General features: G+C 34.6%; 1 protein-coding gene across 2 annotated transcripts in view; it reads left to right on the top strand.

Annotated features, from left to right (window-relative positions):
• LOC106873920 (unconventional myosin-X) overlaps nt 1-15779 on the top strand; it is a 545087-nt gene that overhangs the window by 408686 nt on the left and 120622 nt on the right. Inside the window, exons 19-20 of one of the 2 annotated variants that reach the window (XM_052971792.1) lie at nt 9721-9862; nt 10586-11154. In XM_052971792.1, the coding sequence (XP_052827752.1) occupies nt 9721-9862; nt 10586-11154 (711 nt within the window). Of the gene's footprint in view, nt 1-9720; nt 11155-15779 lie in introns of both variants that reach the window. The other variant, XM_052971791.1, reaches the window with a different exon arrangement.

Raw genomic sequence — 15779 nt, forward strand, 5'->3', positions numbered from 1 at the left:
ATATATATATATATATATATACTTCATTGGTATTAGAAGACTTGTTACTCTTGTGAGAAAGGTATCTGGGTACCCAGTAGAATTAAAAACAAGACCTGTAGAAGGGCAGGTGAGCTCCTTGTGGCCATCCTGTTGGGGAGAGGCAATGGCAAACCACCCTCATATCTATGCCAAGAAAACACTATGAGAGAGTCAGAACAAAATAATGCTAAGGCTTCATCTGGTGGGAGAACTTGTGCTTAACCAGGAAAATCTTTGTTGTAGTGTCATCAATGCTCTGCAAAGCATGTGATACATGATGGTGAAGACAATTAGAAGACTGATGCATTGGGTAATCTTACTATTTTAGAATTATGTAGAATTTTAATATAGAGCAAAATAGCCTATAAAGTGCACCCCTAAGTAAAGAACTGATTCATGAATATTTGTCTGCTTATCTATTATTCGTTACTTTCATTAATCTCTCTCTCTCTCTTTCTCTCTCACTTTCTACTTTTCTATCTCTGTTTTTCCCTCTCTCTTTTTCTCTTTCTATCTCTGTTTGCCCGTTTCTCTTATCTTTCCTTGGTTGCTTTAGTAATCAATAAATCTGATGTAGAATATCAAAATCAAACATGCTACTGTAGCTTATCATCATCATCATTGTTTTACATCTGCTTTCCAAGCTGACACGGATAGGACAGGTTGACTGGGAACCGGCAAGCTGCAGGATTGCATTGAGCTCCAATGTCATCTTTGACATGGTTTGACATTGGAACTCGTCACAGTCCTACACCTTAATTAAGTTACAATAATATCTTATACTCATGTAAGATTGAAGATTAATACTACAAACAGGTATTTTATCTCCTTGCATAGTCATTAGTTATTTTGTGTGAATTAGAGATGGAAAAGGAATGTCTTAAGTCCACAAACTAGTTTTAATTACTGAAGTTAATTTACTATGATGCTTATGACATTGAGAAAGAAAAAAAAAATCAATCTTATCCCACCACCTCTACCTTACCTTTATAAACTTGTGGCTTTATGCTTCAGTAAAAGATTAATTTAAAACTGATGTTCATTTTATCAAAGATTTTTGGATAGTTTTCATTATAATCTAAAACAGGTATTCTCAACTCCTTTTTATCTATAGATCCCTTTGATTACTATTGTATTCAGGTGGAAATCCCACCCATAGCCATTCAATGTTTAAAAACTAGTTTTATAGTAATTGCTCTCAAAATTCTTATTTTGTTTTTCACACATTAACTTCTGTAGGTTGAACTAGGTAAAATGGTAGAGAAAGAAATCCAAATGCTTCTTGCAATACATAGCAATACATACTAAAGCAAAATTTTTACAGGGGTCCTTAAAATACTATTGTGGATCCCCAGTTTACTCTTTTGTTGCATGAACCCTCCAAAATATCATATGGTCCCCCAAGGGCCATATGGACCATGGTTGAAAAGCACTGATCTAAAACATATCTGGATAATTTTGCAAGAAAAAAAACTGTCTGTCATAATAATTACCTGCTTCCATTCTTACAATTATAGGTTTGACTTGTATTGTCCTCTTTTTACCACACCGTTTGAGATGTTATTTCATTAATACATCTATTTAATCACATCCATTATTGTTATAAATAATGTTTGAAAGATCGTTATACCTTCAGCTAATTGAGAACATGTAATTAAGAACCAGATTATGATTCTGAGCTTTTTTTAGACTCTCTTCATGGGAGCCTATATTTGCCACCTGATCTTGCACTCAGCTCTAAAACCTTATAAATAACACTGTGTAATGTTCAGAAAGTGATGATGATTTGGTAAATATCAATGAAATTAATCACCCTCTAATTTATGTGGCTGTGGAGATTGTTTTTGATCAACATCTGATAAATATATATTATGATAGGGTGAGGGTTTAAGGAGACAGCAAAACAGAATAGTCTCATTCCTGATCACATGCTCTGATTAACTCGGGTTTTAACATGCATAAAATGTCTGTTATTGTTTCACCTTGATAGGGATTATACATTTCTGTGTTAAACATCTCATTTAAATCTGTGTCACTGTAATTAATAGCAAATAATGAAGATTATCAACAATTGTTTTCACCTTGACAGGTTTTTTTTCTTTGCATCTATTTAATTAATTATTCTTCTAATAGCTCTAAAACAGCCAACATACTAACGATGTTTGATGTTTTGTGACTATCAACTTTACTAATTTCCAGAGAGGAAGACAAGGAATATGTGACATTCATTCTTTTTTCATGACATTAGTGATATAAGCCATAAATTAAATGTTAACAGCTAACACAAGCCATCAGGTCCTTAATGGTTCAACAAATCCCTGTTGCTGCCCCTTTTAATTTTTAAACACATTAGACTTCAGAGTTGCTTCCCTTACTTTTACAGACAAGAATTATCATCACTACTAATGGCTTTTCTTTCCATTGTGAGTGTAATTTTAAGTGACTGAACAATTTTTTTCTCATTACATTCTGTTAACATCTAATTAAATATGTTATTCACGCAATGTACAATCTCAGGAAAATTTCCCATGTCATAACAAGTTCTTTGACACATGAAACACAGTTATGTAGAAACTTCATAAACATAGATGTTTCTATCTAAAATATTTTCTGTGAAAAGTTTTTACAATGTAAAACAACAACAAAAAAAGCCATGAATACAATCATCATCATCATCATCACCATCATCATTTAAAATCTGTTTTCCATGACGGCATGGATTGGATGGTTTGACAGGAGCTGGAAAGGACACCAGCCACATCAAGTTCCATGGTCTGTTTTGGCATGGTTTCTATGGTTGGATGCTCTTCCTTTACAATGTGTACTGGGTGCTTTTTTATGTGACATCAGCATGAGTGCTTTTTATGTGGTACCAGCACCAATGCTTTTTATGTGGCACTAGCGCCAGAGAATTTTACATGGCACCAGTGCCAGTGCTTTTTTTTCATGAAACTATCACCGGTGCTTTTTACACTGTTTCAGCTAATTTTACTCTTGGCATCATAGCACTCCAGTTCAAAGTAGAATGACTGAGTATTGAATACACCTTCCGAAAAATACCCTCCTAATATCCATGCCTATATTTCTGAATTAACACAATTAAGATTTTAGCCTGTTGACCTTGCCTTTTGTTTTTCTAGTTCTTGCAATATCTTTATAAGTCTATTTTCTGATTATCTTTCTGTAGAATTATGGTATAGCAGTTAAAAATTTTGAAACTTTCATTAGAAATATAGTTTCTTGCTTTAAATTTAGTCTTTGGCAAATGTATAGGAAGGAATAGGATACCAGTAAACAATTGAAGTGTTGGTTAAATGGTGGCTACTTTTGTTTTGGCTTATCTTCTTATTGGCTATTTCTCATCAAGTATTTGGGGCAGGAATTGATTTATAGTTAGTCAAGTAAAATACTTGCATGGAAAATTATGTGTTTTCCTTAAAATTTTAGCAAAATATTGCAGGATTTTGAACACATAAACAAAAAGTAGAAAAAAGACAATCTCCTCTTAAACCTCACAATTATTGTAGGGATGTGAGGAATCTTTTATTCATATCTGCTGTAAAGAATTTATTGTATTTTTGATTAATTCTCACATATTCATTTCATAATTCCCATTTCTCATTTCTCTGTCTATCTAATTGTGACAAATATTTACGATAGCTTTTTTTTAAAAAAAAAAACAACATAATTTTTATTTCATTAAAACATTTAAATACAAAGAAACAGGAAGAAAGAGAGATAAGAAAAGAAAAGACGGAAAAGGAAAAAAGGTGGAAAGAGGGAAAACAGTGGAAGATGGAAGGGGAGAGGGATTTCCACATGCCCCAAAACAAATGGTGTCTTCAGGCATCCCCTATGGTAATAACCATGATGGTGTTGCCACAGAGAATGGTCAGTGACACTCACTACAGCAGCCACTCCACCTTGTATTGTAGGGAATTAGTAATAACCTAGTCACTATAAGTAAACAGAAGTATGTGAAGTGCCAGAGTACATAGTTGGCAGTCAGAGATAATCATGTCTTTACTAGTTTTACTAAGTATACTGGAGTGGGCATTATAACAATCTAACATTTTTAAGGATTATAATAGTGGCAACAAGGATTTAAACATCTCACGAGGAATTAATGAACTTGACGAGGATTTAAACAACTCATGAGGAATTAATAAACTCTACAAGGACTTTAACAAACTCACAAAAGCTTTTGTTGTGTGAATTTTATGCAAAAAAAAAAAATTGTAACAAATTATGGAAAATTTGTTGGTTGGTTTGCTCAAGTTGCAAAATCAGCAACAACAACTGAAAGAACACCAACAACAATTAGTATTGCAACAACAAATGCTGCAATTAATAAGGTTGTCAGGAAATTCAGAAAAAGTCTTCTAGCCAGACTATGTTGTGCACTCCAAAACAGAGTTCAAATATGAACCTGATGAAGGAGTTACCTTCGAAGCATACTACAGAAGATGTGAGTAATATTTCAAGAAAGAATGTGAAGACTGGGATGATGAGATGATGTACTTAATCTTGAAAAAACTGGTGACAACAGAACATAAACAATACAGTAATTTTGTACTCCCAAGAAAACCTTTGGGAATAAACTTTAATCATACAATGTATATTGTATAAAATTTTCAGTATAAAAAGCTCATTGTGCAACACGTGTTAGAAGTATCTGAACATAAAGAAAATCAATGACAAGGTCTACGTCACATATGCTGATACAGTAAACAGGGAATGCGAGAAGTTTAAACTGGACGAATTAATGCCCGATATGTTCAAATGCCTGACTTTTACTCAGGGACTTACTGCTGAAAAGGATTCAGAAGTTAGAACTAGAATTCTCATAAAGCTGGAACAAAACCAGAATGTAACCCTACAGCAAGTGTCAGAAGAATGTGAAGGATAGTCAAATTAAGACATGACACAGTGGAAATTGAACGTAAAGATTGTTTTCAAGTAAAGCAAGTGTGAAATAATCAGAATAGAGATAAAGTGTTTTCTAAAAAACACAACAAAAATCAGGAAATAAACCCATGTTTTGCATGTGGAGGTATACACCTGAGAAAAAATTGTCCATTAAAAAAAATGGAGTGCTTTTGTTGTTATAGGACATATAAAGACACACTGTAGAACAAAGATGATAAAATGTCAGAACAAAGGAAAAATAAATAAATAGTATGTCATCAGAAAAAATTTGCAATATAACGATGAGAAAATTCATGAAGGTGAAAATCAGAAATACACGTGTTAAAATGCAGTTGGACACTGGTAGTGATATCACCATTATAAACAGAAAAACTTGGAAATATGTCAGTAAACTGAAATTAATTAAATCAAAAAAGGTAGCTCTTGGTGTTATGGGGGAAAAGATTACATTTTTTGGGGGTGAATTTGTGTGTAATGTAACATTTCGAGGTCAAACAAAAAAAGGCTAAAAAGTTCAGTTAATTTATTTGGCACAGAGTGGATGGAATGATTCAAAGTGTTATATTCAAAATATAGTTGGTTCAGTCAAAGTTTCAAATGTGGCTGAGGGACTGAAACAAAAAATTGCAGTAGAACAGAGTGGAACACCTACATGTATGTAAGCCAAGATGAAATTAAAAATTGCCCACGATAAAAAAATAAACATTGTTCAAAAGTAGATATTCTATGGTTGAAATTACATGTCGATTTTGCTGGTTCTTTAAACAGTTCTTACTACTTAGTGTAGTGGTAGTTGATAGATTTTTCGAAATGACCTGAAATCTGAAAGTATTAAAAACCAACTTCCTCAACTGTGATAAATTTTTTACATGAATTGTTTGCAAGGTTTAGCATCTCAGATAAGATAATGTCTGACAATGGAATGCAATTTGTGTCTAGTGAATCTAAAAAGATTTGTGAAACATTCACAGTAGAACATATCACTACAGCGCCATACCATCCCAGATCTAATAGATCAGGCAGAATGCTTTGTCGATACCTTCAAAAGAGCCCTAAGAAAATTAAACAAGGAAGTCACGGATGAGGTAGCAAAGTTGGTGAAAAAGTGTATATGTGGGCATGCAGGAATGGAAAGCAGAGTTGGGAAGATGGTGTAATTACCAAATGCATAGGTAAAATGATGTATTGGGTTAAAAATATAGAAAAGGCATACAAAAGAGACACAGGAACCAACTGAAAAAGAGATTCGTGTAAAGCAAACCAAAGAAGTTGGAGGAACCGATGGAATGGTTGTACAAAACGTTTCAAGCACCAACACCACTGCAGGTGATTGAACCCAGGCATACAAGTGAGAGGAAAAGAAAACAAACGGAGTTCTTGAAAATAGATGCCAAGTGTAAAAAATATGAAATTGTATAGAAAAGAAAAGGGAGGTGGGGTGAATAAAAAAAATTATTGATAAATAAAATGACACTTCCTAAGAAAAACTTAAGAGGGGAGAATTGGTACACCCCTCCCACGAGATGAATAGAATAACCTAGTCACTATAACACCTTGTGGGGCTCATTTCTCCACTGGGCTGCCCTTATCCCTATTTTGCAGAGGAAATCAGTAGTACAGGGTGCTTTTAACATCTTCACCTGATCTAAATGTTCTTCACATGAGTCCCTGAAGAATCAATTAGAGACTGTGTATACTGCTATCATGATTTAACCATCCAACATTAACCATTTGCACATGCATGCATATGCGCATACACACACGCACGCGCACATGCTACTGTTTTTCTTTGGTTGGTTTATTGATTGTTCTAATGTCAGTTCCGACATCTAAGAAACTACTAAAAGTAAGAAGTTCAATGTTTGAATGATTTTAAAGTTAAATGAGAAAAAAAATGGTTTCTTTCTATTTTTGAGAATTTTGTTTTGGCTGATTAGTATGCAGATCATGTTTACATAATGGGTGTTTATATGTTGGACAACTCATAGATTAAAGTAAACCTGAAATTAGTTATATAAAAAATGAAATGTAACAAAAATAAGTTCAGATATATGGTCACATACGACTCATGTTTATCTTGATACCAGAGGTTAAAAGAGGAGTAAAAATACATATAAAGCCTACTCTTTTTGTTTTTATTCATAAACTTTTATATTGCTATATGGCCAGATACCATCTCTAATTTCATAATATAGAAGGTGAGTGTACCTTCAGTGTAGTCCCACATATATTACTAGTATTTTAATTTCCACCCATGGTGGTGCCATGTAAAAATCACTCATGCTGGTGCCATGTAAAAAAAAAAGCACCCAGTACACTCTGTAAAGTGATTGGCATTAGGAAATGGAGCCTGGTGCTGCTCTCGCCAGCTTACCAACTCCTGTCAAACTGTCCATCCCATGCTAGCATCATGATGACAATGATGATGATAATGTTTGCATTCAAATAATTTCTGTTGTTTCTTTGTTAAAGCAAAAAACATATGCAAGAGATACAGCTGCTATTTCTAGCAGGATGAGTAACCATGTAGAGACTTGCTCAGTGTTTTAGTCTCCATGTTTGTGCCACTTTTGTGTTCATAACATATCTAGTCTAATAACATGCATAAACTAAATGCTTTGCTTGCCATCTTTGGCCATGTGAAAATTATTGTTTGTTGAAACCAAAACTAGAAACATGCTGGAGGCATGCTTTTATTGATCTTTAACTGGGTTGTGTGTGTGTGTGTGTGTGTGTGTGTGTTTCTACTTCGAATGTAATAAATTCAGCTGCAAAATTTTCTTTTTCAAATGTATCTTTTTCTATTATTATCTAACCCTTTAGTTGCCATATTTCTGTTGAAATACACTACCATTGGTTCAATTCATTTTGAAAATAATGCAGAATCTAGTAAAGCACTTTGTCATTATGAGACAAGTGTTTGATATATAGAATTAAAATGAAATTTTGACAGAAGCTTTGAATTAAGATCATTGTAAACAGGAAGTTTATATCTGAGAACCAGAAGGCAGTCTCAGGAAGGTTGATAACAAAAGAGTTAAGAGCCAATATACAAAAAAAAACATAAGTAATTTTTTCTGCTCCACCCCACCCCTTCCCATGCTCCCTGACAGCCACATGTATATATTACAGTGTACTGCTAATATTATTTGTACCTGTTTTATATTTGCTGCATCATTTATCTAAAATTACGATGGGTTCCCAACCTGGTAGAACAAAACTATTCATGAAGATAATGTCTTCAAGCTGTATTGTTTAGCTAGAGAGAATCCTCTCTTCCCAAATTAATTTAACTCTACAGATAATTACATCTCTAATGAAATCCACTGCTTCTGTATTCCATTTACTTTTGAAGCAAACAAAAATTTGGAGTGATTTAGTAAAATAATTTACATTTGTAATTATTAAGCTAATTTTAGGAATATAAGTAACGACAGGTCCTTACATAGATATTATAATGGAATTTAAATACGAACCCTTTAAAACAAGATGGTTTGAATCATAGATGCTATCTCGGGCAAGTTGGTTTTGCTATTATGGTGCTCTTCTTCTTACCTTACTTAAAGCTCTGTGTAAAGGATCTGTCTAACAATTAAGTCTCTCTCAATAATAGACACAGAACTCTGCCTGTGCTGACAGGCTGTCACCGAGCAGATTACTGATTACTGGCCACCTTGTCACCATAACATAATGCACCAACATTAAAAGCTCAGCATTTGTTTTTAAAGGCTGTTTTTTAAAGTCTAATAGAATATTCTGTACATTCTATTTCACCACCCACAGTCTGCATACAGGGATACAAACGGTTAAGAGATTCTCTTTGTTTGCATGTGGTTGTAATTCCAATGTGTGTCATCTTGGACATGTCTTGTTTGTTATAGCTTTAGTTTGACAAGTGGAAACTGTGAACAAGTCCATTGTATATTTTATGAGTGTGTGTATCTACAATGACTTGATTAATAAATCTGTGCATCAAACAAAACTACTTTGTAGTATTAAGTTATCAAAATTACACCTCAGAGGTAGACATAACCAATACCAGTCAAAATACCAAGTTGATAAAATAGTCCAAAGACCCTGTGGCCATCTCCCACCAACAAGTACACAGTCCAGTGACTAAAACTAACAAAACAATATACATACATTTACATGATCCAGAGTCTATTCTCTTTATGCTTTATTCCTCTCTCACTGACAATATAATGTTTTTACTGAAATAATTTAAAGCTTCTCTGTATTCTATAACTGCCATTTTGATAGTGTTTTTTTTTTTTTGTGTGTGTGACTAAACAGTCCAGTCTTTGATTGATACATTTTTCTGGTGCCAAATAAAGACGGATCAATTCTTAAAATGTGTGGCTTCAGACTTTGCATTTCTCTTACCTGGCTTCATATTACAACCATATATATATATATATTTTCCTTTCTTTGTCACTTTCGAATGTGGGTTCAGTTTATTGTTAGTGGCTTGGGGATCTTACGTGCCATTGTTATGCCTTTGACTATTTAACACACACACACACACTAACCCTAACACACACACACACACACACTAACACTAACACATACACTAACACACATGCTAACACTAGCACACACACACACTAACACTAACACCCACACACCCACAAATGCACACACACACACTAACATACACACATGCTAATGTAAGAACATTGTATTTACCTTGTAGTCATTGTCTCTCACAGATTTGTCAGCCCTTTTTACAGACGCCATAATTATGATGGTTTCCTTGTTTTGTATTTACAGGAAGAAAGCCACTCACCCACCCTTGAACAAACCCCTGACAGCGACATTACATTTGAAAGGCTCCACACTGAAGTATCCGACTCACAGAATATGGCATCTGCTCATAGAAGAAGGGCTACAACCAACTCTGCTGATGCTTCTGGTATGTATGGCGATGGTGCTGTTTCTAACTGCATCCAACAAGACCAAATGAATGCAGTTAACCGCAGCATGGATCCCAGATCTGCTTCTCCTGCTCTTCCTCCTCCCCCGCCCCTCCCACCTGGCTTTCCGTATGATAACACACCCGAAGAGGAGTTTCCTCTTCCACCGCCAGACATGGCAGACGACGGTGGCGGAGGTGACACGACGGGAGGCCCACCTCCGCCGCCGCCACCACCCCTGCCTCCTCCTTCGCCGCCACCGCCCCTCCCTCCACCTCTACCCTCACTGACACCCGACACTTATTCGGCCAGTGTGGACACCGCAAATTCCGGCCGAGAAAGTCGTGATAGTGATTGTACAAGTGCTAATAGCGTGCAGTTCACTCCTCCGCCACCTCTTTCTTCGACGCCACCTCCTCCTCCACCTCCTCCTCTGCCCAGCAATGATGCAAGCACGATGCCATACTGGAACGATCCTGCTGAGCAGTCACCCTCCCCAGCTTCTTGTGTAACTAGTACCATTATTCCTAATACTGTTGATGCTGCCACTAATCCAACTCCCTCTCCCCCTACTTTTTCTACCAAATCTACTAGCCCTACTACCAAGCATGTTACTACTACCACTCAAACAACTTGCGCAGATAAGTCAATCCAGGCCACTCTTCCTGATCCATGCTATTCTGCTGAAATCTATATGCAATCTGCATTTTGTCCTGTTGCAGCTTTGTCAATGGAGAGTCCACCAACACTACCACCTCCACCACCTCCACTAATGGTTAATGGTATTGCACCTTCACCTCCTTTACCCCCACCACCTCCACAACAGCCAACAGATGCACAGGATCAGCAAAGGACAGCAGTTAGTGTCACAAATGGCAGCAGTAACCAGACATTAAATTCTGAAGATCCCGACAGTCTGTTGCAGCAAATATCATCAAGCAACAGTATTGGCCAAAATCAAAAAATCTCTCTCAATATTGATCAAACCAAACGGAATTCTTCTTTACTTCCGGCAAATGGGACTGCTGATACTAACAGACACATAGGCAACGATCTTCAAGAAAACAAGTTAATTCTGCCAAGGGAAAACTTAAAAGATTCAAACCGTCGCTCATACCTCACCGGAGATTTGTCCCCTGAAATGATTGAGAGTTTTACAAGCACAGGGTCCACAGACCAGGACCAGGTCTACTACGACATTGTGGAGTATGCTGAGAAACATTTCAATGACCACATCAAGGAATCTACAGGGACTGTTATGAAATCATTAAAGAAGAGAAAATCCATGCAGGTAAGTTCTATTTTGTTATTCACTATTTATATGTAAAAATATTTGATAAGAAATTCACAAAGTTCTAGTTGAATTATTAAAATGAATATAAAATTAGATCAGACCTCCATTATATTACAGTTTATATTCTTTCCTAATTTCTTAAATGATTTACAAGAATCAACATTAACCCTTTTGTTAACATATTTCCACTGAAATACTCTGCCTTTGTTTCAATTAATTTTGAAAATAAGGAAGAATTTTGTAATATAACTTTATCATCAATAAGCTGGTGTTAGGAACATCAATTAATTTGATATTTTGATGGAAGGTTTTGATTTAGATTTGCTTCAAATTGAGAAGTTTGCATCATAAAACTAAGAGCCATCTCAGGCAGGTTGGTCTCAAAAAGGTTAAAGAACCATCTTAGTCATGTGCAAGTTTTCTTTTTCTATCAACATATGTAACATTTTTAAACAGGTTGTACACCAAACATCGGCAAAAATCCTTGATAACATTTTCCATTGGGTTATTGAAGGATGCTGTGCAATGAACTAGTTTTATTGCATGGCAGCCACACATTAATAACATGGCCATAACTTTGCTCAAGTGTTAGGTTTCTTCTTTAGTAAACACTCATCACTGGCTCTTAGGCATTTATTTGATCCTCTTAGAAGAGGCTCAAATATTAGACATGTATGACCCTGCTCACATGTCTGAAATGGAGCAGCTGACAAAGCTTTTAGATCACATCCAAGAAAAGGTCATCTGATTGATTAGCAAATATTTACTCTCCAAAACAATAATTACTAACCAGGTAGGTGCAGGAGTGGCTGTGTGGTAAGTAGCTTGCTTACTAACCACATGGTTCTGGGTTCAGTCCCACTGTGTGACACCTTGGGCAAGTGTCTTCTACTATAGCCTCGGGCTGACCAAAGCCTTGTGAGTGGATTTGGTAGACGGAAACTGAAAGAAGCCTGTCGTATATATGCATATAATTATATGTATATGTGTTTGTGTGTGTATATGTTTGTGTCTGTGTTTGTCCCCCCAACATCGCTTGACAACCAATGCTGGTGTGTTTACGTCCCTGTAACTTAGTGGTTCGGCAAAACATACCAATAGAATAAGTACTAGGCTTACAAAGAATAAGTCCTAGGGTCGATTTTCTCTACTAAAGGCGGTGCTCCAGCATGGCCACAGTCAAATGAGTGAAACAAGTAAAAGAGCCATGGACCTTCTCAGTCTCTTCAAACATTATTACAATAATTCCTGCTCCTTTGAACCAACAATCTATTTTCCAACTTCTGCTATCCTTACTTTATCTCATCTCTAAAATTATATGCTGAGCCCTTTGCCCAAATCCTTCTAAAACTGCAACCACATGGAATTTCTTCTCATTCTACATTTTCCAAACAAGCTGTAATCATCCAAGTTAGATATCATTTCAATTAAGCTAATCAATCTGAGATGGTCTTTATTTTCTATGGATACTGACCTTCGATGTAGTAAAAGAATGTACCTCACACATTCTTTGAATATGTCATTAGATTATTAACTGTAAACTTATGTAAATAGAGTTTATCAAAATTAAAACCTATTACATAATTAACCCCTTTATGACTGATTATTTTGCTATAAATATTTTTTTATTCCATGATTTCTTTTGCATTGTTTTGTGAAAAAAATATATGAGAAAGATTCAAAGCAGATTATAATTGTTCTTATAATTTCAATCTTTTATTAATTGGTGTAAAAAAGAAAATTATTTTGAATCTGTAAAATAAATACATTTGATAAAAGTTTCTACTCTGTCTGCCTCTCTTTCTCTCCCTCTCTTTCTCTCTCTCTCTCTTTCTTCTTTAAGTACTGTAGTAGGATGATGCTCTTGCCAAATAAATGATGTGGAAAAGAGTTTGTTATAATTTTAGGAGTGGGCCCTCTCTTTCCCTACTAATTAGATCTACTTGAATAGTATCCAGGTACCTGACTGAATGAAACATTTAACAAGCACTCCCAACCATCCTGTGGGGGCATGTTGGACAAATATGTGAACTGCTTTTAAATATGATTGACAGCTGTAGCAGAATTGATTGCTTCTTTTAGCAAGTGGAGTGACTAAATAGATATGGCAATTGGTCTAATGAAAGAACATGGAACTAAAAAGATAGAATTTAGAAATGTAGTGAGTTGTATTTTTTAAAGTATGAGAAAAGCAGAGATCAACCAAATATTGAGTTTCTTGTGTTTAAAAGAACGGGGAACAATTTGTCAAAATCTAGAAACCCTGCTCAGCACAAACTTATATACTTTATATTCAGACAATTTATTTACTGAATACTTTGAACATACATAATACATACATACATACATGGATGCATACATGCATGCATATATATATTTATATATACATATTCATTAGATACATGTACATGCGCATATATTAATATGTATATATCTACATATATATATATATATATATATATATATATATATATATATATATATATCTTCATTCATTCAGACAAATACCTTTATATTGAACACACATACATGTGCACACACACACACATACACACGCACAACACACGCACACACATTCACACAAATACCTTCATATTGAACATATATTATATATATGTATTCAGACAAATACCTTTCTATTGAACATTTATATTCAGATAAATACCTTTTATCTACTGAATACTGGAACATTTTCTATTCTCATGCTGAACTGTAACATTATTCGTTTCTCTTCTCTTTTTTCTTTGTGTTGTTTCTTGAACACTTGTAAATATGCACATTATATTATTTTCATGTAGAGATGAGCTAAACAATGGCTCTATCTCATGGCTCATCTGCTTAATTTAGTCTTTTTCACTTCTGTTTGTCAATGATGTTACATAAAAAAAAAGCCCAAAAAGCATGAATAGGAAAAGGGTTTGAAAGTCAAATTGTTGAGAGATGTCTATGTTAAACAGTAAATCTAGCTTTAAAGGGTTTTCTGCAATAATCAATATTAATACATAAGCAATTTCTATGTTTTATTAATAGAATATTTTTGTGAATATTATGATTGTATTGATGTTTGTTTTGTTGTTATTGTTATTATTATTGTTTAACCTCAGATCAACTCTCACAAAGCAGAACTATGATCAAAACACATTTCTACTGTAACTGTTCTGTCATCTTCTCCTTGGTCTATGTAATCTAATTTGTCCATCCTATTTTACACTGCTTAGGTATGATTTGAGGGAGATTTGATTGGCATTTCTAGCAAAATCGAGTACATCTTATAGCTCTTTCATTATGTTTGTTATGTGTAAAGGTTACATAACAAAACAATCATTATTCAAAATTACAATTGAACGAGTGATTAAATTTTCAGTGATTTAAATTGAATTTTATGTTTTGTTAGGCTTGTTTATAAATTTTATATCAACAGACACGTTGTTGATAATATATGTGTGTGTACATTTGAATATGCGTGTGTGTATGTACAAACAGAGAGAGAGAGAGAGAGAGAGAGTTAGTGGTTCACTGAATTTGTGACAGCTGAAGTGACAAGTAAATATCTAATGTGATACTGAACAAACATTTTGAGGGCTCATAAAGCTCTACTATTCCAGTTTTCTCATGATTATACGCCTGGAAATTGTATACAGGCACATATGCACAGACATACAGTCACACACACACACATGTACATAAATATATATATGTATATATATATATATGTGTGTGTTTGTATACACCTGTGTGTGTCTGTGTGTATATACATATATATATATATATATATATAGATATATATATATATATATATATATGTATATAATTTTCAGGATCTGATAGAATCAAGGAATTTATGTAACAAAGGCACCTGAAGAAAACATTTTTTTGCATGATGTAATAGTTTTATTCACCAATAAGGAACATGTATGAAACAGGTGTAGTGAACCTCAACCATCTGTTTTATTGTTTACATACATATATATATATATATATAGATATATATAGATACATAAATGCGTGTGTGTGTGTGTGTGTGTGTGCACGTGCATGCATACATGCATGTTTATGTGTGTGTGTGTGTGTGTGTGTTAATGTGTTACAAGAAGTCAGTGAAAAGCAAAACTGAACCATGGAGTATGTCAGAGTTTAGTGATCTGATATGAAGCTTCTGATCCAAGAGATGAGAAATGGTTGGCACCTGAAGATAGGAAATTTTTATCAAAGATTTGCATGATAGCCATGCTTGAAGACTTTGCTGATAGCTAAGACAACAATATTTCTTTTACTGAACTTCTCTAATGTGAGATCCCACTGTTGAGTGACTTAAGAGTGTAGACCATTAGTGAATCTGGCTTTGTGAAAGCCATACTGCTGGTCACTGAAAAGTGAGAAATTGTGAAAACATTGCATAATTTCATTGTTAATGATTGTTTCCATTACCTTAAAGATGTTAGGAGTGACTGACAGAGGATGATAGCTGGTTGGGTGAGAGGGGTTATCTTTCTTTCAATTGGTACATACTGAAACAAGCTTCTATATGTTTGAATACATTCCTGTAGAAAGTGAGAGAATAAAGGATTTGTTGAGCATAGAGACAAGATCTGGTGTGCAATATATACATATATATATATATA

The sequence above is a fragment of the Octopus bimaculoides genome, chromosome 11 (assembly GCF_001194135.2).
Source record: "Octopus bimaculoides isolate UCB-OBI-ISO-001 chromosome 11, ASM119413v2, whole genome shotgun sequence".
In the NCBI taxonomy this organism is placed as follows: Eukaryota; Metazoa; Mollusca; class Cephalopoda; order Octopoda; family Octopodidae; genus Octopus; species Octopus bimaculoides.